The 24,278-nt window shown below is 41.5% G+C and overlaps 1 protein-coding gene across 2 annotated transcripts; it reads right to left on the bottom strand.

Moving 5' to 3' along the window:
• Positions 1–2,302: 2,302 nt before the first annotated feature.
• casp8ap2 (caspase 8 associated protein 2) lies at positions 2,303–23,901 on the bottom strand. 2 transcript variants are annotated; one of them, XM_007903532.2, is made up of 10 exons: positions 23,878–23,901; positions 19,131–19,222; positions 18,352–18,441; positions 16,012–16,112; positions 15,838–15,912; positions 14,346–14,461; positions 10,321–12,770; positions 6,504–9,255; positions 5,576–5,675; positions 2,303–4,320 (listed from the first exon to the last, which is right to left on the bottom strand). In XM_007903532.2, exons 2-10 carry the CDS (start codon positions 19,195–19,197, stop codon positions 4,258–4,260), a joined length of 5,814 nt encoding a protein of 1,937 aa, XP_007901723.2. In that variant the 5' UTR covers positions 19,198–19,222; positions 23,878–23,901; the 3' UTR covers positions 2,303–4,257. The 2 variants fall into 2 exon arrangements, with proteins under 2 accessions (XP_007901723.2, XP_042189271.1); XM_042333337.1 differs by lacking the exon at positions 23,878–23,901 and adding an exon at positions 23,538–23,557.
• Positions 23,902–24,278: the final 377 nt, after the last annotated feature.

The following is a 24,278-nucleotide window of genomic DNA, read 5'->3' as shown; positions in this document are numbered from 1 at the left end:
AACTATAGGAATCCACTTTTCATCCTTGCAGAAGGCATTGTGTCAGTAGTGTCCCAGTGCTGCTTCAGTGGGCATGAGGGAAGGGCATATTGCTCAAGGTGGAAGAAAGCTAGTTTGATGATAAGAGTTGATGTGGGATTTGAAATTCAGCTCTGGAACACTCAGGTTCAGCCTGAATGAGCAGCCAAGGAATGGAAGTATAGGTGCTGGTGAGAGGTAAACAAGGTAGCTCCAATTTTGATGTGAAGTTGTAGAAACGTTTGTTGATTTGATGACAGAGAAGCAGCTTATACTTAGGTTTGGGTGACGGAGTGGGGGTGGTAAGCAGATTCAACTTGGAGCTGAACTAGGTCCAAGGTGGCATATTTGGCATTGGAATGTCAGAATTGAGGCAATCTTCTTGTGGTCCTGGTAGTCTGGTTCCTGAGCCTGATGACAGCACAGCCAGCCTTGCTCATTGTGGGGGGGGGGGGGGGGGGGGGGGGCAGACGGAAGGCAAACCAATCCTTAGGGGTTGGGATTCATCCCATTCAGTTCTTGTTAACCAAAGCATTAATAGGTAGGGTGGTCTGAGCTGGATAAATGGTAGGAACCATTTTCAATGGCAAGCTATGGAGTTTTAGCTGTGTCTAACTTGTATTCTGGTCGCCAAGCCTTGGCCAACCTGCACCTAATACTTTTGGAATTAGGTAATATGTGTGTTCCATTGCGGGTGTAAATTTTCATGTGCAAGTAGAATGCTGTCTGGTTTGGATACTCAAAAAGCGTTGATGGGTTTCTGTGCATGTCAGTTACACGGCTGACAAAAAAAAAAGCCACTCCCCTGGAATCGACAGAAGTGACTGAAAGGTGAAGTTGGTTATTGTCATAACATATTTACAAAGTAATGTGCAATCACCCACTCCAATAAAAAATTTCAGATTTTTTGAATTGTACATAAGCTTTGAATAATATGTGTGGGGATGCATGTACAATAGAAAGCTGATAAAGTACACTCATGTGGACAGGCACTATTGTAAATGAGCAAAACAATGTGAATAGACATCATGCAAATTGAAGACGGAAGCAAACAAACACTACATTAGAAGATGAACTATCATTATTGTACCACACCACCATGTTCTTTCTCTCTTTTCCCTCCCCCCGGTCACGGTGAAGGTACCGAAAGAAAATATTTGTCATGTTTTATTTAAAAAAATAAATTACAACAGTGAATGAAGATCATAAGTGTAACAGTAAAATGTAACAGAACTATGCAATGCAGGCTTCTCAGTAGTTTTATATCAAACTGATGCTAATAAGGGCAAAATAGGCCAACCTTACCAGATTTTCATGCATCAGTGGCATTGATTTGTTTAACTCTGTGGTTTAGATACTCACACTTGATTGCTTTCTGCAGATGTCAGACACCTAACTGGCCAAAATGAAATTTATTGAACACCCTTAATAATGTGTTTCCACCGTATAATGAATGTTTATACGATCCACGCAACATGAAAGGTCTGCAGTGTTTCAAACAGAATCAACACTGTTCAAATACCAAACCAGGGAAGAACACAAAATAATCAGCACAACCATGGATAAACATGAAAAGTGATTATTTCAGAACACGCATAAGTGAGCATCACCAGATTCAAAGAACTTTTCATTGTATGTTTATAAAATGGAAATGACAATTCTTCCTCCCATACGTGACCTGATCAAGAATGGGTGGCTAGAACTGGCTCCATCACATGATGGAGCCAGTTCTAGCCACCCAGTCTTGATCAAGATGATAAAGTAATTAACACCCACAACACTTTTAGTTCTTTTCCTCTCATCTCCAGTCAACCATAGCTGAGCCTCACAAAATTTGGCTCATACTGGTCTGCATCAAGTTTCTCAACCACAGAATAGGTTGGAAACAAAGTTGTTGAATATATAATTTAATTTCTTCCAAGAATTTATTCCTCATTGTTAGCAGTTCCTGAAATGATGCATATTGCAGTTATTAGAAAATGAGCACAGGTTATTCTTCTTTAGTAGCCATGGTGAACAGAAAAAAAACATGAACCACATGAAGATTTTCCGATTTCAATTCTCTCACTTTTCTAAAGGCACTTGTTGAGACGCTGTTCCACTGACATAGAAATGGTCATAATGTTGAAATTGGACAGTGAGAGAAATCGCTTCCATTCTACCAAGTCCAGGAGTACTGCAGCCAATCAAATAATAGCACTGCTTGACACTGAAGATCAAACTGGCCCCACAAAATACATAGTTAATCCACTTTACAGAATTTCCTGTGAAGCGCTTTGAGACTTCGTCAAAGATGTGATAAGGCGCTATATCAAATGCAAGGATTATGACAACTCCATACCATATCAGGCATTTACCAATTGAGCAAATATCTACATTGAGCCTTTTAAGACAATGTTCTTTTAAAAAGTTGATCCAATATTCATGCAAATGAAATTTCTACATTTGCAGTTCAGTAATTTAACACTATCATTCATTTTATGATGTACCATCAGGCCTTAATAGGCAATAGGTTATCAGCTGCATCATATATGCTCATTCTACACTTAAATAATACTGTGCCAAAAGTCCATCTATTTATTTCTCTAACATTCAGACAACTTTAAAACCCTATATTTTTTATATTTGGAGGTTTTTGGACTGAAATACAAGATTGTTCCTCTCAGCAAAATTGGCTCCCCTCAAATTGCTTTCAGGGAGAGGAACATTGGGAATATTAGAATGTAGCCTCAGGTATAGAGACTTCTGTCAAAATGTCAGCAACATTTTAAAGGTTTAAAAACGTAAACAAAATAAATTTGGTTGAGATGAGTCACAGCACTAATGGCAGAAAATGTTCAGAAAAATAGGCATTGATTGGCAAAAACTAGATCATTGACTACTCCAGCAGAACATTGTAGAGGAAGGTATCCTTCATAGCAGTGAGCATTTCTAAAATTAATATTTCTAGATATGTATGAGAATAAGAACACTTCAGCATCTTGTCCTGGAATGTTACTACAAGAGTCAAGATTTTAGAAGTTTTTTTTAAACCATTAAATGGTGCTCCCTGTCCCTTCACTGAAAAGTTCAACATCCAATTCCAATCTATTGCTACCAGATCAGGGACCTAAGGTCACTTGATGGAGAAATACAAATGAGTGACTTGCAGTTTACCTCTACATCACCATTCAAAGTCAGGTTAAAAAACAAAATTTGGCAAGTTCATTTCCCAATGAGCAGTCAGGAACGCATGATAAACACCTCACATTTAGCCTTCGTTAAATTGCTATCCTTTCTAAAAATGCCAGCAAGTAGAGAAAATACATCTTCCAGCGCCAGCCAAAACAAATTATAATTTACATATTTCAATTAAATGATTATAAATTTTCTTTAAGTATATGAAACCAAATTAACCAATCTAACTGCAATATGTTTCAAATTCGATTATCAGTAACCATTACAAGAAAACTGAAATGAGCAGAGTATCCTACATGTCTTTCCTAGACATGATACAAAAATACAGAATACAGAAATTAAAAATGTCTTTTTACTTCTCACATTGAAACCCAGCAAAAATAAATTACACTTAATGTTCAACTTTTGAAACATACATTAACACTGTTGCAACTTCAAAAACTTGTTTTTATAATATAGACAAATTTACAACATTCTATTGAGCAACACTGTAAAAACGGGTCAGAATGGTGTACAAGTTCAAAAACAAGGTCTGAACCAATCTTCAAATATACACATAAAAAATATAAACCGTCTGAACAATAACTCTATGTACAAATTACATATACTCGATCGTTAATGAACAACATAGCTCAGTGGACATACTGTAAATTCCTGGTGGATGCCTGTAAATGCAGATGCTTTTGTGGGGATAAAACTGCAAAAAATGATAACAAATATATGCATTTAAAAAGAACTATTGAATTTATATTCACCATTGTTTTCTTAAACTGATGAGCGCAGGAGTAAACCAAGTCCTATTGTTTAAAACATGAAAGAGTTTGTCGTGTTTCATTTATTCTGGTGCAAAGTTATCAATGGTCACATTCCATTGACTTCCCTTTGTACAAGTGAGCCATTTCAAATATTTTCTCTACATCTTGGTAGGAGATTGAATCAATTAAACTATTGATTTAAAGCTTTTGGGTTGTAATTTGTGTTGAAACTTTAATGCTCTCTTTTCCAGAACTATTTGAGTGTCTTCAGCAAACAACGCACATACAATCCATAAGACGCACGTTTTCAGCTGTTCATGCTTTCTGATTTTTTGAATAATTTCATTAAACGGTAGAATCTTTCGGAGACCTGAAAAAGAAAAATCCATGCATTACAGCTTGCTTTTTTTAAGTAACAACAGTGTAAAATAAAATCAGGATTAACAGTCATTAACAGATTACACAATATGTTAAATTTCTTAACTTCCTGAAGGCAGAATGAACTTGAACTTTTGTATTGCCTTATTGTGTTAACATCTAAAGACACTTCACAAGTATAACTGTCCGGAGTAGTTATTGTTTTTGTAGATAAACAAAACATAGGAATGAAATAATAAATAATAATTCTTACATTTGATGTAGTGCCTTACTACAACAAAAAATTACATTTGTATAGCACCTTTCACATCAGGAGGAAGTCCCGAGGTGCTGGAGACATTGTTCAGATGTCTCAAAGGGCTACACGGGATATACTTTTAAAGTTATTTGACTATTTTATGGCAAATTGTGCACAATAACGTCCCACAAACAACAATGAAGTGATCAATTTTATTTGGGGAACTGTTGGCCAGGACACCAGGAGAAGCATGGGGCTTGAACCCACAACCTTATGACTCAGAGAAAAGAGTGCTGCCATTGCACCAGGCTGACACACTATCGTGTGCAGTTCCGATTAAAAGATAAAATTATTGCTAGGCACGAGCGCGTGCGTGCGTGCGTGTGTGAGAGAGAGAGGGGCGTGCTGTGAAACCACCCTTTCATTTCCTTCAATTAACTTCTTTGCTTAATCGCTACCAATTCTCTCTCATGTTGTTCGGATCTGGAATGCATTGCCTGAAAGGGTGGTTGAAGCCAATTCGACAACAAATTTCAAGAGAGAAGTAGATAGATACTTATGGAGGACAAATTTGCAGGGCTATGGGGAGTGGGATTAATTTGGACAGCTCTTTCAACTGAATGGCCTCCTTCTGTGCTTTATAATTCTCTGTGCTTCAATTAATTTATTTGCTTCATGGCTACCAATTCCCTCTAGTTTGTTGACACAATCTGCCTGTTACCTCCCTGTATGAATCATTCTGCCTGATCATATCTGAATTGTATCTTCAATATCTTTCCGTTGACCACCCACACAATCCCTAGCTCTATGTTATACATGAAACAAACAACATTGTAGTGACCTTACAATTTCAAACTCGGCCATTTTTGTAGTCGCAAAGGTAACTAAAATCAAAATGATCCGGAAAATATTAGAAAAGAATAAAAATTTATATTATGTCGAAAATATATTAAAAAACCTTATTCAGAACTTAAAACCATCATCACAATTTCTAGTTCACCTTATTTACCTGACGTGGGGACCTATTCAATGAGGTAGCTAGGTAACTGAATGTTGTTTCATTTGCCCCCTTTTGTTGACAATCCAATAGTATGGCTCGATCATTCTCCCTGAAAAGAAAAGGTAGTGGGATTCATGTCTTTATTTGATTACAATCTGTATCACTCCAGTATTAAATCACCCGAATGCAACAACTTATCTCAGTATCTCAGTTCCGTATCCACCAATTAGAGAATAAAGTCATTCGATGGAAGCAATTTTATTCAAGGAAAAAAGGATTATATTCATCAATCCTCCAGCCCAAGTGATTCTGGATGAACATTCAGATTAAGGTGCAAAGACCACACTTAGCTTGAACGGCATGTCTCAGTGTTGGAGCCCAGTCCAGGATGACCAAAAAGTCATGATACCATTACAATGTCTAATAAGTCTTAAAGAAATGATTTTTGTTTAGATAATAGGGTAGTGCTCATGACTTTTTGATCACCCTGTAGTTGTGTTCAGCATCAGATGATGCAATAAAAGTGATGTGTGCAGCAAAGGTCAATCAACCGTCCCCCATTCCTGGCTCAACAGAAGCCCCAGCAAACAGTGCAAATATTGAGACATTCATTACCCTGACCCACCCTCACCGGAAAATATGCTATGTGAAATCAATACTAAGCTTCTCTATCACCCTCCGCACTCCATTGCTCTAAGGCAGCTGAAAAATCACTAAACTCCATTAACCAGACCTCAACTGGAAAGAGAAACTAAATTATCACTGGAATGGATAAAGGACTGTTTTTAAAATTGTCATCACTTTTGAGTGCAAGACTGTTCAGTCTTAAGGTTAAATATCTGGTGACTCGCAAGAACCAACGTGAAAATATTTCAATTGTCACATTTCCAGACATATTGAAGCCTGCAAAAAACAAATACCACTGCTGCACTCTTACCTGGTCCACATTACCACAACTGCACCATTCTTCTTAATAACGTTCTTAGCAGGGAGGCTTGTTGGAGATGAGACAGATGACTGACTAGATCCATTCACATTTTTTTCTGGAGTAACAGCAGCTTTGCATGGAGTTCTCTTTCCTGAATTTCTTTTGCTGCTGATTTCTTTAGCTTTCCTTGTTTTCTTATTGCTTTTTATAAGCTTGTCTTGCTCCCGTGACTTTTTTGCAAAGGGATCTACCTTCTCACTGTTTTTCCTTTTCCTGTTGCTTGAACCAAGGTCATCATGTCGTTCCACCACAGTCACGTCACCAGGAGATGCAGTGACAGCTTCGTCAGCTTCTTTCAATTTATCACAGGCCTTGCCTGGCACCTCAGGACGCTTGTGATCTTCTGTTTCTGACACGCGCCGTTCGTGTGAACCAGGTGTCTTTGCGCCTGCATCTGAATCCGACTCTGGCTCGCACATGCCATCAGTCAAGGAACTAGGCAACTCTTGTGGTTGTTCAAGCGGGCACTGCCAATCACTATGCACCACTTCCACATCTCTGCAGGGCACTGCCACCTCCTCACCAACTGTCTCTGAGCCACACACAGCGCTCAGCTCCAGTTGAGCTCCTTGACCCTCTTTCACCAGCGCTGAGACAGGAGAACCCTGCTGAACATCGTTAGAGCTGGGCGGCCGACACCTTATTTTGACAATAAAATGATCGTTCGATTTCTCCATTACCACCGCCTGCATTGGGGAGTGGAGCAAGTGCTGCAAAGTGGAGGACGGGAGCGGGATGTTCCACATTGAGGAGCTGCTCGATCCGCTGCTGGAATTATCCGAATCCAGAGTCAGGTGTATGTCCTGCTCTGAAGCATCCTCTTCTTCAAGGAGTGCATTTTCACAGTAGTTCGCTGACAGTATAGCATCAGTCCTCATGTCGCACAAAGTCTCTGCATCCTGAGAGGTTAGAAAGCTAATCTGTCCGTCTGACTTCAGGGGTGAAGGGACTGTGAGAGAAACAGCCAGATCCTCCATCAGAATGGAGGAAAGAGAGGATCGCATCTGTCTGATGCAACTGTTTTCAGGAATCTTTTGGCCATTGCAGTCTTCCTGCAAGTTGACCACAATATCATCTTTGGCTTGCTCAACAGTATCAGGAATTTCCATCATGCAGCTTTCATCCAAAATATCTGGATCCAGAGGTGGTGGTATGGCAACTTCATGTTTATTTGGTGTAACAGGAGCCCAGGATAGACTATCCCCCTGAGGCATCAATGGAGTTTTATCTGGAGTAGAATCAATGCCAGCCAAGTCTTGCATAGCATTGGCAGATGTGATCTTTTCCGGAGTCGACCAGGAATTACACTCCAATGTCGAAATGCCTTGGTCCAAAAAATCTGCGCCTTGTAACAAACACTTAAATATTTCACCCATCTGAGCATCGCTCACCAGGTTAAATGTGAGCGTGGAGGTCTGCTGTTCAGTCAAGATTCCCAGTTCAGCTTTATCATGGGAATCCTTTGTGGAACTCAAAATTATCTGTGCATCGCTGGGAGGGTTTGCATCGCTGGGAGGGTTTGCATTGATGATTGACAGACCATTTGGTTCTTTTGGAGAGCATACTTTGGATTCTCCTCCATTTGTGGTACCATCACCTGAAATATCCACAATTTTTTTAGAATGCTTCTTCACGACTTCGCTTCCTTTCCCTTTCCCTTTAGTATGCTCATTAACTGGTTTGGTTTTCCCAGAGCTCTTTTTATTGGGTATGTTATGCTTAACAAATGACTTTGAAGATGAGGAGGACACTTGCGGGTTTGGCAATTTACGGTCTACTTTTTTGTTCAAGTGTTCGAGAATTGTGTCTCTCTTCCGCTTTCTGCCTATTCTCTCACTCTTCTTTTTCTCCTCCAGAGCCAGTTCTACATTTATACTGTCACACGAGATGAAAGTTTCACGCACCTTGTCAAACATGAAATCCAACTGCTTTTCTACAAATATCCACAACTTCTCCTTCATGTTTGGGGCCTGCTGTGAGAAAATACTGCTAACTATTCCATTGCATTTTACCTGGGACAGCATAGTCTTAATTGCTACACAGATGCAGGACTTCAGATGCTGGCGAGACTGTGGAAAATCTGTCTGTTTCACAATGGATGTGAACTCTGCAAAGGCAATTTCAATAATCCTTTGAAAACTGCGGATTTCAAACTGCTTATGTAGCTTCATGTACCTCGTCCGGATATTCTTCCGAGTGACCGTTAATGATTCCATTAAGACGGACACTGCAGATTTAACCTGATTTCTCTCCACAGAACTCCTCGGGGAGGCCAAACGCTTTGGCCGTTCGCTCTTTTGATCCGATAACCTGGAGTTCATCTTATTCGATTCATCTCCTCTATTTGCCTCCTTAGTTTTGGTCGAGTGCTCAGTGGGAGAGCACTTAACAATCGACTTTGTAGTTGGCTTGTCATGATTCATAGATCTCTTCTTATGTGGGTTGTTGCTTGGCTTACTCTTCTCTTGGCTATCACTCCCTTTTGGGGCCTGAATGTTACACCCAGATTTTTGTGTGGCAGGTGTACACTCCTCTTCGTCACTTACAATTTCTCCTTCCTCCAGTTCTTCGGGCAAAGATTCTTCGGAAGAATTCCCCAAAGCCTTCCCTCCCGGGTTACACACTGGCTGACAATTTTCTTTGTTTAACTCCAAAGCGCAGCTCCTTGAGCCATTACCCTCTTGCACTTCAGGTACAGAATCTTCACAAAGGATAAAGCAAAAAAAATTAAGACTTCTGAACAATTGATGAATTTTATGCACAATATATTTATGTGCTTTACTACTATCCCTGCTCATATAGTTGAGGGATGGTAATGGAACAGTTATTTGCACCTCAGACCAGTATCTCCAGTGAGATGCAAAGCTCCATCTAACTTGCCAGTAGTCATCCCACCCAGGCATCCGAATAGCCTGAGTGACACTGCTAATAATGGCTTTTTGCCTTTATAAGAATTCTCAAACATCATGAAAATCATAGTAAAAACCTTACTCATTCACAGAAGTGTTTGTGGTAATCAAACTCACTTTATTTTGCAAAAGTAAAGTTTGTTTGATGGTCACATACTTCTTTGTAAAAGATTGTGAATCCTACTTGAAAACCATGCGATATGAAAATCATTGTTGGTTTATTGTACCACTAGGTTTCCTCACAAAGGCCTAAGGAAGGTTATACATCTGTAATGGCACACAATGTAAGAAAAGCAACAAGGTTCACCACAATTTTGGGGGATGAATAATGACAAACAGTTGAGAAGCGAGGACTCTTGAGCCTTGAAGGAGACATCTCATAAAGGATTTATAGAGGTATACAAGATGTTAATTGGGAAGTAAACCCAGAGCAACACTTTCAGATACACCAAGACAAAAGGATGAAAGCACAGATTTAGAGTTGTGAAGAGCGATATTAGGATAGTCACCAGGGAGTATTTCTTTACTCAGAGGGTAATTAAGCACAAGAATAGGTCTATGGAAGGTGTGTATTCTGGAACGAGATGAAAGGAGTTGAATCTGTACCTGCCCATCTTGTGACAAGGTAGAGGACTCAAACCTATGCTTGGCAGATTTCTAATGGCCAACTATTCAGTATTCCAGATTATGGTGCAGGCTCCCTGTCATCTGATTAGACAGTCTGATGTGCTAGATGCATTCATATACATCTTATGGCAATGCAAAATGCCAGTGTGATCACAATTCAATTTTTAGATAACCCTCACACAGCAAACAGAAGGAACATCTTTTTATGTTAGATGTACAAAATGCATTACCTTTGTGCTCAAAGTTGATAGCAGGCGGTGCACACAAGCTCTCCAGTGCTAAAGGTTTTACAGGACGCAGGGGACTGGTTAGTGGACTGATGGGGTCAGGGATGTGCCCAATGTAATTGAAGTCAATGCTCTGAATGGAATTTTCTTCCTGTTCGTAGGGCACGTAATCGCTATTAACCGGAGTTTTAGTCACAGTTTTTGAAGCCACTTCTACATAGATATTCATCTGCTGCAGTTCACAGCTGGTAGAATCTGGTTCTATATTTGGGGCCCATTTTTCATCAGCGGGCCCACGTACATCTAAAGATATATCTGAAGCTTCAAGCTTTCCATCAGCAACGTTGGTGTTGATTTCTGCTGGTTGCTCCGAGCTCTCTCCGAGCTCTCTCTCAATGCCGGGAACCAGGTCCACTTCCATAAAGAGTTCCGATTTTTCAGCAACTTCACCGCCATTGTCACAATTGACCAATTCATGTTCTTTTATGGGTTGTGCCTGGTCTCCAGTGACAGCACTGCCAATTTCTATCACCTCTGAATTTCCATTAACTGGAGAAAGCTCTTCGCTGATAACTTCCACAGTTCCAATGGTCTCTACGACAACTTCAGGTAACATTTCGGGGTCATCTGCAGTGCATTCGGAGAGTACAGTCCAAAGTGGCGCGCTCTCCTCCAAACCAACTTTCAGGTTATTCTCTTCTTCTTCATCCCATTGAGGTTGTGAGCAAGAAGGAATTACTGATTTGTCCCCTATCAAATCCGTTTGAGAAGCTTGAATCTCAGAAGTCTCCACTGGTGACCTAACAGCTTGGCAAATTGTCTCCTCTGCTTCAGTTTCTTCAACTGTCTCAAAAAGCTGCTTGGAATTGAAGTTGGGCTCAGCAGACAAGCAAGAATTCATTTCTGCAGCCTCCTCGCCCCCAGCTTCATGGCTGCACTGCTTTTCAAGATTCACTTCACAAGCCACAGATGATGGCTGCTTTACAGGAGAAACTGTTAGTTGCAAAGTTTCCATGAACTGCAATTTAGGATCTGTAGATTTTGATAGACTATATGTAATTGCTGGAGTTTGCAAGTTATCTGTGCCATTTACATGTGACCTTTCTTTCTTTGAGTCAACTGCTTGAGATTCTTCCGACATCTCCTCACTGCTGTCAGCCAACCTTGTTCTGTCTTTCCCTCCTCTCTCCTCTGTCTCTCTTCTTGTAACATCTTTTCCATCTCTTGTACAATGCCCGCCATGGCTGTGGTCTCTTCGATCATCTTTACGCTCGCATTTATCTTTTTCCTGCGGTTTACTTTCTTCCCTTTTTAGATTTCGGTCATTTCCAACACTTCTTTTACCATTCTCATTGGTGCTCTCAGCGCCTCGTTCATTCCGATTTGAACACTTACTCTTTTGGTCTCTGTCCCCTTTGGGGTTCCGAATCTCCTTTCTTGAGTTCTCGCTCGCAACCTTTCGCTCTCGCCTCTCTCTGGAAGTGTGCTCCCTTTCTGTGCTCACGACTCCTCTACTGCTTTTCCGAGGGCTCAGAGGAGACACCCGTTTAAGCGATTCTCTCATTTTTTCAGATTTTCGTCTTTCTGGTTCCCTGTCCTTTTCATGCAGCCGACTTCTCGCACGGTGGTCCCTTGGCTTATTTTTACTGTCTTCCTGATCACTTTGCCGATCTTTTTTCCTGTCTGTTTTCAGCTCTTTTGGTCTGGCATCACTTCTCTTTGCCTCTTTGTCTTTATGCTTTTCTTCTTTGTCTTTATGCTTTTCTTCCTTCTCTGCAGATGTTCTCTTGTCTCTCATCTCTGGACTGCCTTTGGAAGTGTCCTGACTAAAGTGATTCCCAATCTGGTCTCTTTTCTCCGGGTTGTGTCTTACCAGGCTTCTCATTTCAGAACGCAGTTTTGTTCTCTGGCAAAGTTGTTCAACTTTATCAATCTCTGCCAGAATATCAACTTCTTTATTCTTATTTCCAATGCTTGGCAGATCAATGATGCAGCCATTTGCCTTTCCAACATTTGTACATCTACCAGAGTTTTGGATGTTTATTTTCTCCACCACTACTCTCGCCTCAAAAGGAAAAGGTCCCATTGCATCCACACCTGGGATTTTTAGCTGAGGTGGAACATTGTCTTGATGTGCCGGAGACCTAAGTGGAAGGTCACTGCATAGAGGCAGCAGAGGGTTGGAAAGAGATGATGTGCTTTTTCGTAAACACCATTTTCTTTTGGATTCTGAAACATTAGTCTCTGCTTTATGCGGCTCAGTTGGCAAACATTTACCCACTTTGTTCAAACAAGCAGTTGCCGGGCTCGGTTCAACATTTCCAGGTCTGGAGGGACAAGGACGAAGTTTACCAGGATGCAGGCCTTTTGCAGTCTGTGGTGAAGCTGGAACATTGAACGATCCAGGAGGAAGATTGGAATGACCGCGTTGACCAATCCAATTCATGGACTCTCTGGTTGAATAAAACACAAGTTTACAGACTATTCTGCATCATTGATACAGCATACTTTTATAATGCAGTATGGGGGGAGGGGAGGGTGGTTGAAGTGTCCAAAAATACCCGATCCACATTATAATGGGGTCACAACAGTTGGTGTTGCTGCATGAAAATCTGCCATCTTTAGCATGAGAGCTTTCCACATGCCTCGTGAATGTGGTATATTCACTATCCCCTATTTGTGCTGTATGCAACCCTGCATTATAACAAATCGCATTACAACAGAGGTTCTCCTGGAGAAAGTCCACATACCTAAAAGCAATTCAGTGTACAAAAAGACACACAACTTGCACTTACAAAGCACCTTTTGTGCAGAATGGACACTTAAAGTGTTTAACAAATACGACTAGGAGCACTGAGAAACTAATCGGCATTCAAAAATGTTGACTAAAAGTTGAAAATGATGTGTTTGTAAGAGGATTTTGGATTCAAGGAATATTTTGTAAGAGATTTGATAACCAATAGTGCAATGGAGAGTGATGAACGAGTAATAGAATAGACCATGAGGGGATTTGAAGTTAAGGATAATTATCCTATGTTGATTGTTTGGAGCCAGTGGAGCATGGAATGGATTGGAGCAATGTGCTGCACAATCTATAGTGGAAGAGAGTACAGGCTGCAGAATTAATAATACTAATAATAATCCTTGCATTTGACGTAGCGCCTTTTCACATCTTCGAGACGTCTCAAAGCGCTTCACAGAATATACTGTAAAATGAATTGAATATTTTGTGGGCAAAACATTTTTCATGAGCTGAAGCTTATAGAGGATAGAGATAGGGAGGCCAAAAAGGATAGGCCTAGAGAAGTCCATCCTTGAAAATGATAAAAGCATGAATGAAGATTTCAGCAGAGTGAGAGAGACAAGGACAGAGAGGTAAAGGATTAAGCAGGTAAAATTCTTGAGTTGCAAAGAAGAGGTCTTAGCAATGAACTGACTGTTCACTTTGAAAGACAGCTGGGGAGGTGGGGGAGGGGGCTAAGGACGAGAACCAAGCAGTACATAAAGAATGAATGATTAGTGTCGAAGTTGGAGCCAGAGTTAAAAATACATTGTACTTTATGTATACAATACTGTACTTTATGAATCATTAAAGTTGGTCCAGATGTACATCACCAATGGAATCTGGTACTTTGGAGAATAAATTCAACCCAAGTATCCAAGATAAAAAGTGCTTGAGAACATTGTTGCTCTGAGTAAGTTTAAATGTGTTTTGCACATGACTCCATCAACTTGCTGCCATTTGGGATCTACATGCTGCCATTTGGGATCTAATCCCTCCAAAACCAAAAGCAATAATAAATTGGTCATTTTCAATCTACGACTGTTTGTGGGACATTGCTGTGCGCAATTGGCTGCCGCGTTCGCCCACAAATATACAGTCAATTCACTTTACAGTGTGTTCTGTGAAGCGCTTTGGGACGTCTTCCCGACGTGAAAAGTGCTATATCAAATGCAAGGATTATTATTATTATTATTACAGTACATTTCATGCTCAGTGTCAACTCTTTGCTCAGGGACTATTTTACCTCCGGTTCAGCCGATTGATTTCTTCATCCTTGCGGACAACTTCCAGACGAGCAGTTTTGATAAGTGCTGACATGTTTTTCTTCAGCTGGATGTTTTCATTCGCCAAGGTGGAGTTCTGGGAAGAAGCAGAATGGAAACAGACCATTCGATAACTCAATTTTCTGATTCAATTAGTCATAAGTACTTATAGTACTTTATTAAGTTTGCAGGGTTATAGGGAGAGCAGTGAGGTGTTAGATTGATTTTGGATAGCTCATTTAAAATAACCAGCACAGACACGATGGGCAGAATGGCCTCCTTCTGTGCTGTAAAATTCTAAGATCAATATTCCACTCGTACCTCTTACACATACAATCAGTATATAGCTTTTCAGGATACAATTTAAAGGCTGAGCCACAGCCCACAAAGTCACCAAATAAGTTAAAATGTCTTGGTGGTTATAGCAAAATTCTACATGTGCAGAAGCGAAGCTACCTTGAGTAGCTGAGTTATATGAATCAAGTAGCAATAAGGTTCCAGATTTGATTCAGAGCTTTTACTGAGTTAGCTAATCTCACTCAGGTTGGCTATAAAATTGCTTAGTGGCTTGGGCTTAGATCTTTGGGACGTCCTCCCGACGTGAAAGGCACTATATAAATGTAAATCTGTACTGTAAATGGAAAAATGAAAGTCACTCTTGCATCACGGGGAAGTAGGCACGTTTAAGTAGCTCCGAGCAATTGATTTCAGCAGCACATTAGTGGAGATCTGCGAATTGGACATTAATTATGGAGGGGCCAGAACAATGAAAGTGAAACAATACATTTTTTTTTAAAAAAGCCCCATCCCAAAATAGAATTACTGTTGGAAACTACAGCAAACATCTTATAACTCAACCTTGTCTTAACTTGTCATGACCACTTAAGACGCCATATTGTCAATATCCCGGCTGCTTCCCATGCAAAATGTTAATAAGGGTCTCAACTTTACTGGTCACTCTGCTTAACACGTAACTAGTTGCATTCTAGAAATTCTTATAATGCTTACTTCAGATACTTTGTCCGATAAGGTAGGGTCTTGCATCGCAGAGGCTTCCCACCCTATCCTGTGACTGGTGTGAGCTCAGAGCGGACGTTAAGCATGGCTGCTCAAATATAATCGCAGAGACCTCTCATCTATTGGAGATCACGCTGTGGTTTCCCACCCTATCCTTTCAGAGGCCTCTGTGATGCATCTGAGCATGCATGCCTAACCCCCGCTAAGTGCCCGAGAAAACCCTGGCCTCACCAGCCACTCCGGATAACCAGTCACTGAGTTCCTTCCCCTTGGAACATCGAGTTATCAAGAGTTTGCTGAATTACACAGAAATGCAAAAACTTAAGAGAATGCTGGTGTATCTTTGATGTTTGTCCTTGTGTCTACAAAAGGGCAACAGCTCTTGATGGTGTAAACAGGTCAGTTACAATTTGCACGAAAGTCAAGTCTGCAGAGTAATGTGCAGTGTTTGTTTACCTGAGTTTGTAATTCTTGCATTTTTTTCATCAGCTCTCCGACTTGTTTCTCTCGTTCCTTGAACTTTTCCTGAAACTGGCAAAAAAAAAATCCATGAGGATCATATTTTAAGGCTAACCAATAATTTGTCAGTCAGAAAGGTCTTGCAAGCAACTCCCCTACAATCAAGGTTACCTCTTTGAAGGAGGTTTCCTTTGCTGTCCTCTCTTCAGTGAGAATCTCCTCATACAGATCGAAACAGTTCCTAGCTGGTCTATTCTCTCCTGTAGCTTCATCTGTAGGAATAATACATGTCTATTAGGAGGATTCATTAAGTTATCTTTTATTAAGGAATAAAATAAACGGGCAACATTACAAAGTGCAAATATTGCAGAGCACAAATTGCCAAAGCATCAAGGTCACCTGTTTACAGCTCAATACCAATATATGCTGCACTGAAACCAACCAAGGAGGAATTAGATGAGGACATCCAAGGCCAAGTCTCTCTGCAACTTCCCTCCCCTCCTCCGTAGCCTGCTCTCCCCAAATCCAAATCATGCCAGTTGAGGACAGATGGTCAGAATGTGGGATGTACTGTACACGATCCAGTGCCCCATCAGCCTCCAAACACAGAATGCTTAACACTCCACATTTTGTTCTCAGGTGAATGTTGAAGATCCAGTGACACTATTGGAAAAGAGAAGGGAGTTTCTCCTGAGTTCCTCGTCAATAATCCTCCAAATGAATTGGTTACTCACCTCACAGTTGTTTTGGGATCTTGCTTGCACAAATGGCTGCTATGTTTGCTTACAAAAACAGTCACCATATTTGACAGTAATCGCCTGTGAATCACTTTGAGATGTTGTGACGTGATAAGGAACTGTGTAACTATGGCATTTGAGCATTTTTATCAGACAATTGGACATACCGTGGTGATCTACGCACCACCATACATACTACAGATCAATCTAATCTTCCACCCCACCCTCAAAAAATGCAGGGTGGGGAAGGGATGACTTATTAAGCCCCCTTAGTAACCCTTTTAAACTTTTCTTATTTCCAATCCAATTATGCTTGCAGTCTTGTACTGACATCTTTATCACTATGAATTCTGCCACCTTCGTTTCTTGCGAGTTTTTCCCTTGTGCCTCATTATTTGACTATTATATTTTGTATTCTCTGGATTTTGATGACGTGTGAAGAAATTGTCCCAACTTAAAAACATTTGGCTTCCTCGTGTTTATATGTAGGGTATCGAATGGATCTCCCACTCTCCATCCAAACTCCTGGCAACAATTGTTTTCTGCTGGTAAAGTATATTTTTCTTTCCTTTCCCCTCACCCTCACAGAATTTCATGCAACTTAGGAATTTGAAACAGATTTCTTTATCTCTTTATTGTTCTGCCAGTACTTCCGTGACATTGTACTCCTGCTTTCTGTTGGCACACAGTTCTCCTTCTTTCTCTTTTTTCTTTCTTCTTAGGATGCCATTTATTTTTGAGGTTTATGAGCTCTTTTATGATGATTTATTTAAAACAAAATTGCTTCTTATTCAGAATGCAAAGTCAGTTAAAAAAAAGACACAAGTATGCCTCCATATACCCAGTGTGTAGGTGAGCAAAACATACCAATTCCTATTTTGTGCTGAATCAGTTATCTCAATTACCCTCAGTGCCTCTGGGCTGGAGAAAGAAAAGAAATCAGCTGGTGCTCCCAATCCCAAATACTACAGAGTAACCCAAGCTCTAAAGAGAACACATGTGGAGATTGATTGTTGCTTCCATTGACTCTGAAATACGCATCCTTGCCTCACCCTTTAATAGTCACTCAATGGCTGATGCCTGTGGATTTGATACTCAGCAGTTAGGAGTGAGTGGAGGAGAAAGAAAGCTCTGTGATATTGGCAAACCCCAAATTCTTCAGGGCCTAGGTTTAGGCTACAGATCAATACTTTCTCCTAATAACACAATTAAGAGATTCTAACACATTTGGAGGATTTTTCTTCTTTAAATGTCATTGCCTTGGCATCATTGACATTGTGTCATCTTTGGCCCTGATAACTTATCACCCCACATTATCCATGAACAACCCAATTCTTTCCTTACCCTTGAAGAAACTTATTAAAATAATTCACCACATACTAGTTCTCTCCCAACAGACCCACATTTTCCTCCACCACTTCTTTTGGATCTGTTCTCTGGAACTGTAAAGGCTGTCTATCCTGCGTTGCCTTTCCGAATGCTATACAACCCATTTCCTGCCATTGGAAGGTTCCTCCCCAACTTACAAAGCCCAGTTATGCAGCATTTCAAGCACAGGCAAAAAAAACTCTGTATGAAATGCCTTGTCCTGAGTATCTTCCCCTCCTTTCAATCTTAAAACACATTATTTGTAGATTCAATTATTAATTTGTTCATATACTGGCATTGTACATACATAAGCAGGAATTCAATCCTCTTTATATTCATGCTTACTGTCACACGACTCCCACCCAAAGTCTTGACTAGCATTAATACAAGTTATTTTCAAACATACGTGAAGTAGACTGCCCTCCTCCATTATGGCTAACGTCCAGACCATCGTAGATATCCACAGATGTTTCACTTTCAGACCTCGCTGGAGAAACTGCAAATTTCAGAAAAAAGGGCAACAATAAATACTGTGAATGCACTGTAAAAATTGCAACAAAATTGAAAAATAATTGAAAGCATTGATATAAAATTCATGAACAATAAATTCTATTTTCTGGGGAAGCACAACAGAGAAACTCTTTCTACAAGGTGTGAGGTATAATGTGGTATAATACTCCTCATTATTCCCTCCTCTTTTGAAGTTGCTGAATTGGCGTGGTCTTGAATTCCACCTGATAGCCATTGAGTTTACATACAATCTTAAAACAAGTGTCAGTGGCCAATTGCAGCAGTGCTGATGTTTTTAACTGAATTTCTAAACATGCACTTTCCAGTAAATGATACTGGATAGTGGTCAGAAGGAGAAACTGTGACTGATTTCCTCCCTCACCTTGCAGGTGCGATGCCCTGCTATTATGGCCTGACTGGACAGCACAAACAGCGATGGAACCCAAAATCTGGATTTGTATGGCTTACTTTTATATTAGTTATTTATTTTATCACCAGAGAAGGTCTCTGGCCACTACTGAGCTTCTGAAAACACAGGACAATGCTGTGAAACCCTGGGAGACCCAGAAATATAAGTCCACTTACGTCACAATTTCCAAAGCTAGCCCACCGTGCAGCAGTCATACAGAATTGTTTAAAAACAAAATAACACAATCAAACATTATAACTCCTTACCAAAACTGTCCTGTTCCAAAAGTTCACAGTAAAGATAATCTAGATTTCTCTTATCGCCACTGTCCATGGCAACCTCTTCATAAATTCGCCATCTGAGTAAAGAAGAAAACGTCAAGTCTTGCAAACAACACGGGTTAACTTCCTGCATAATAATACAACTTTCACTGAATTTCACAATCTGCATTTGTTACAAACCTCTATGAATCTAAGACTGCAAAGCCCAAAGAATAAAAGAAAAGCAAACTAATTAGCTCCAGCTCCTGTGTCAAGTAGAGAATCTGACTGAGATCCTAAGCCTTTATGAGTTTTACAATCAGTACGTTTTCTCAGGGAATCTGCTAAACAACACTCTGATCCTCAAATATAATTTCCCCTTTAGAACCTACAACTTAAAATTCAAGCAGGCTTCTTACAGTACTTCCTTATACTTTCACTTTCTGTGTCCTGTGCTATTGGGCTTTGGTCCTTTGGAGAGCAGTCTCAATCTAAAAACATTCCCCAAATGAAACACCATTCTGAAATAAATTACATAAGTAATAGTTAAAAGTCACAAAAGAGAACACTGTTTCTGCTTCATGCTAAATCCATCACTGATTGCACTGGGATCAGTAGAGAGCATTAAAAGGCACATTCGCTCTCTCCTAAAAAAAAGCCCGTCATAATAATGAAGAGTTAAGGACATTAGATCCAGGCAGGGCGAAACCTTGGGCAAGTTTCCTTACTCCACACAGAGCCTAATAATAATCCCTCCAAAACAAAAAACAATAATAAATTGGTCATTTTCAATCTACGACTGTTTGTGGGACATTGCTGTGCGCAATTGGCTGCCGCGTTCGCCCACAAATATACAGTCAATTCACTTTACAGTGTGTTCTGTGAAGCACTTTGGGACTTCTTCCTGATGTGAAAAGCGCTTTATTAAATGCAAGGATTATTATTATTATTATTATTTAACACATTGAATGCAGCAGTGAAATACATTGTCCTCCATTGTGCCACTGGACAGTGTGCTGCATGGGGTCACCAGGGAATCTCCCACAGAGAGTTGCCAATACTCCATTTTTAGAAAGATTTTGAATGAGTCCTGAATATAAAAAGTTATAAGCATTGAGCTTAAAGGCTCCAGTCACCTCAGGTATCCTTTTTAAAAAAAAGTTATTATTGTACTTGTACTATTGTACTTGAAACCCTCATACATCGAGGCTGGACTATGCAAACTCAATGCTTGTCGGCCTCCCCAACTCCTCCCTCCACAGGCTGCAGATCATCCAGAACTCTGCAGCCCGTGTCCTCTCCCGCACCAGGATCCACAACCCTATCAACCCCCATCCTCGCCCAACTCCACTGGCTTCCCATCACACAGAGAATACAGTTCAAGATCCTGGTCCTCACCTTCAAAGCCCTCCATGGTCTTGCTCCCCCCAACTCTCCGACCTCCTAACACCTTACCACCCTGTTTGCTCCGGCCTACTTCACGTCCCCCACCTTGCTCGCCCCATTATTGGCGGGCAGACCTTCCGCCACTCTGCCCCACCCTCTGGAACTCCACCCCGCAGTACCCCCGTCTCGCCCCCTCCCTCGCCACCTTCAAGACCCACCTCAATACCCTCCTCTTCAACCGTGCTTTTGATCTCCCTGCTTCCCGCCCTCCCCCCTCCCCCACCCCGACCCTCAGCTCGGGTCCGTAACTCTATCTGTCCAGCACCTTGGGACGTCCTCCCGACTTGAAAGGTGCTATACAAATGTAATTTTGTTATTGTTGTTGTTATTTCTACCATCAATGGAACTTTTTTTAAAATCATCTATTATAACAAGCTATTATACCTAATAGCAAACCTGATCTCACAATTTTCTAGATTAGAAACCAATGCTTAGAATCACCCAACCTTTGAAGGGACGAGTAAGGGGCATAAATACATAACACAAGGAAGCTACAGATTAGTATCAGACAATTACTTCTGTGGAAAAATTAACACAAGGCTATATCAACAGTATCACCAAACGCATGGCTGAATGTATAGAATAAACATCATGTCAAATCACAAAATAGTACATATGAGCTACATATTACATACTACATATTAGGTTCACGTTTGCCTTTTGGCTAAGTGGGTTGTATGGTAGTGATGATGTCCAATACATGAGAGGGTAAGGTAGGAGCGCTTAGAAAGTAGGTGTCCCAAGGGTCGGTGAAAGAGGTAGGTTTTTGAAAGTGGGGGAGGGAGGGGATGTGCGATGGAGCAATTTAGGGGAAGAAAGTGAGCTGGAGTGAGCAGCTGGGAGGTTGATACTGTTAGAGCCGGATACTGCTGGGTGGAGCCAAGCAGGACAGCTTCACATTTGGCAAGATTTAGTTGAAGGAAATTGATATTATCTGCATTTTGTCAAGCTATTTTGGACAAATATGGGGTTGAGGTAGAATTGGGCCTCATCCTGTAGATGGTCAGAAGGATGTCTCAAAGCACTTTAAAGGATATATAATAAAGTGAAGCAACTGTGTATTTGTGGGAGAAGGAGATGTCATTAAATGTTAGAGCAGGTAATAACGGAATCAGGAAAGTGCAGAGCTACAAAGGTGGAACAGGGAAGAAAGACAGAGAAGGATGGGATGGTTGATAGAATATTGAGGTAACAGGGAGGACAAGGGGGCGCAGCAAAGCTGTGCTCACACTCCGAGAGGACGTCATTGGGACTCTTTACCCAGGGTAGTCTGCCTCTGTAGATATTCCACCTGTAGATGCTGACCGAAGCCATCAATGGACTTGGGTATGTCAAATTACTTTACTTAATAAACAGACACATATATGGAGAATAGCCTCTTATTCACAGTGGAATCAGTGAGTAACAAGTCGGGGGGGGGGGGGGGGGGTGCAGGAGGATCTGGGTACTAAAGAGGTCATATAAGACCATAAGATGTAGGAGCAGGAGTAGGCCATTCAACCCCTCGAGCCTGCCCCGCCATTTAAGATCATGGCTGATCTTCTAACCTAATTCCATTTACCCGCCCTATCCCCATATCCTTTAATCCCTCTATCCTTTAGAAATCTATCAGCCCCAGTCTTGGATATGTTCAAGGACTGAGCATCTACAGCCTTCGGGGGTTGAGAATTCTACCACTTCACTACCCTCTGAGTGAATAAATGTTTCCTCAACTCAGTTCGGAAAAGCTTGCCCTTAATCTTGAGACCATGACCCGTAGTTTTAGATTCTCCAACCAGAGGAAACAGTCTCACAGCATCCACCCTGTCAAGACCCTTAAGAATCTTATAGGTTTCTATACAGATCACCTCTAATTCTTCTGTATTCTAGAGAATATAGGCCTAGTTTACTCAACCTCTCCTCATAGGTCAACACCCTCATACCAGGAACCAACCCAGTGAATCTACCCTGCACCCCCTCTAAGGCGAGTATGTCCTTTCTTAAATAAGGAGACCAAAACTGCACACAATATTCCAGGTGCAGTCTCACCAAGGCCTTATACAACTGCAGCAAGACTTCCCTACTCTTGTACTCTTAATCTTTTGCAACGAACGCCAACACGACATTAGCCTTCCTGGATGCTTGCTGTACCTGCATACTAACTTTTTGTGACTGGTGTACAAGGACACCCAAATCCCTCTGAACACTAACACTACCTAGTCTCTCCCCCTCTAGAAAATAATCCGCTTTTCTATCTTACTACTTAGGTGAATAACTTCACACTTCCCCACATTATACTCCATCTGCCACCTTCTTGCCCACTCACCTCGCCTGTCTATTTCCCTTTTGCATTCTTTGTGTGTCATCCTCACAGCTTACTCTCCCACCTATCTTCATATTGTGCTGGATACCGCCGATGAACTTGGGCAGGCGGCTAAAGTGGCAACTACCACTTTTAAAGAAAAACCTGAATAACTTAATTGAGCGGAATGGGGGGGCGGTGGGGGAACCATATTTAATAATAAGCCTTAGGTTTCATAATGCGCTTGATCACGTTGTTGAGACGTCTCAAAGCCCTTTCACAGGCTACATTGTAAAGTGGAGTGACTGTGGGTTTGTTGGGCACAGTGACAACAACTTGCATTCATGTAGCACCCAATAAAGAACTAAATAAAGATACAAATTTACATTCTAATCCAAAAGGCAAGTTTGATCAGGAACCCAATGGGGGAGGGGGAGCACAGTCCCAACAACAGGAAACAAAATGCAAACACCAATTTATGAATAGCAATGACAAAAACCCGGCAACAAAAAAAAGACACACACGATCACTCCTTCCCTGAGTGGCTCTTCTTATAGCTATAACCGACTAGGCCAAATGCAAACAAAAAGCCCTCACATTTCTCGCACAACTTTTAATCTAAAAAAAAAAAATTTTTTTTTTTTTTTTTAAAAACGAATAAAAAGATGAGGTGTATTTTTTTTTACCACAAAGCTGCGTGAGAAGTCGAAGGGTAGGGGTGGGTGGGGGGGGACGTTGGTTTGCACGCTGGGTGGGTTTCTTGTGTTGCCGCTTGGCTGCAGTCTGGGTGCCCTGTGAGTGTGTGTGTGAGTGAGTGGGTGTGAGAGGGAATCAGGCGCCAATGCCTGAGCCAGTCAGTGCGGGGCTGTGTGTGTGTGTGTGTGTGTGAGAGTGTCTGTCACTCAGCCTCGCGCTCTCCCTGTCCCGGGAGCTCACAGCGAGGCTCCCATTGTCTCCGGTCCCCCCGCTCTCCGCGCGCTGCCCCCCCCCACCCCCCGCGACACACAGGCTCGGACTGCAGCTCACCCCCCGGCAGCACAGCTCAGCACCAGCTCCAGCACCCGCTCCCCTCTCGCTCTCTCTCGCGCTCGCTCTCTGCCAGTCGCCCTCCCGCTGCAACGCCCTCTGCAGGCAGCAGAATCCGGCTCCCAGCCAGGGTTTGTCCTCCATAACCGCTTCTCTCCTCAGGGGGGAGGGGGTTCCTCAGGGCTCTGTCCTGGGTCCCCTCCTCTTCTACCTCTATGTGCTCCCCCTTTGGGGACATCATCCGCAGACATGGGGTCAACTTCCACATGAATGTGGATGACACCCAACTCTATCTCTCTGCCTCCGCCCTTGACTCCAGGACCACTGCGGTCCTGATAAAATGTCTGTCAGACATCAAGTCCTGGATGAGAGCTAAATTTCTTCAATTGAATGTCAACAAG

This window comes from Callorhinchus milii, unplaced genomic scaffold, assembly GCF_018977255.1.
Source record: "Callorhinchus milii isolate IMCB2004 unplaced genomic scaffold, IMCB_Cmil_1.0 Scaffold3, whole genome shotgun sequence".
In the NCBI taxonomy this organism is placed as follows: Eukaryota; Metazoa; Chordata; class Chondrichthyes; order Chimaeriformes; family Callorhinchidae; genus Callorhinchus; species Callorhinchus milii.
The sequence above is the reverse complement of the archived record's forward strand: the minus strand, read 5'-3'. Positions and strand labels throughout refer to the sequence as shown.

Excerpts from the sequence above, each read along its gene's own strand:
- casp8ap2 (XM_007903532.2), bottom strand. The coding sequence starts at position 19,197 with ATGGACAGTGGCGATAAGAGAAATCTAGATTATCTTTACTGTGAACTT. Across the intron at positions 16,113-18,351 it reads AGGAGGGCAGTCTACTTCAC|ATGAAGCTACAGGAGAGAAT; the intron begins GTATGTTTGAAA and ends TTATTCCTACAG. Across the intron at positions 15,913-16,011 it reads AGGAAACCTCCTTCAAAGAG|TTTCAGGAAAAGTTCAAGGA; the intron begins GTAACCTTGATT and ends TTTTTTTGCCAG.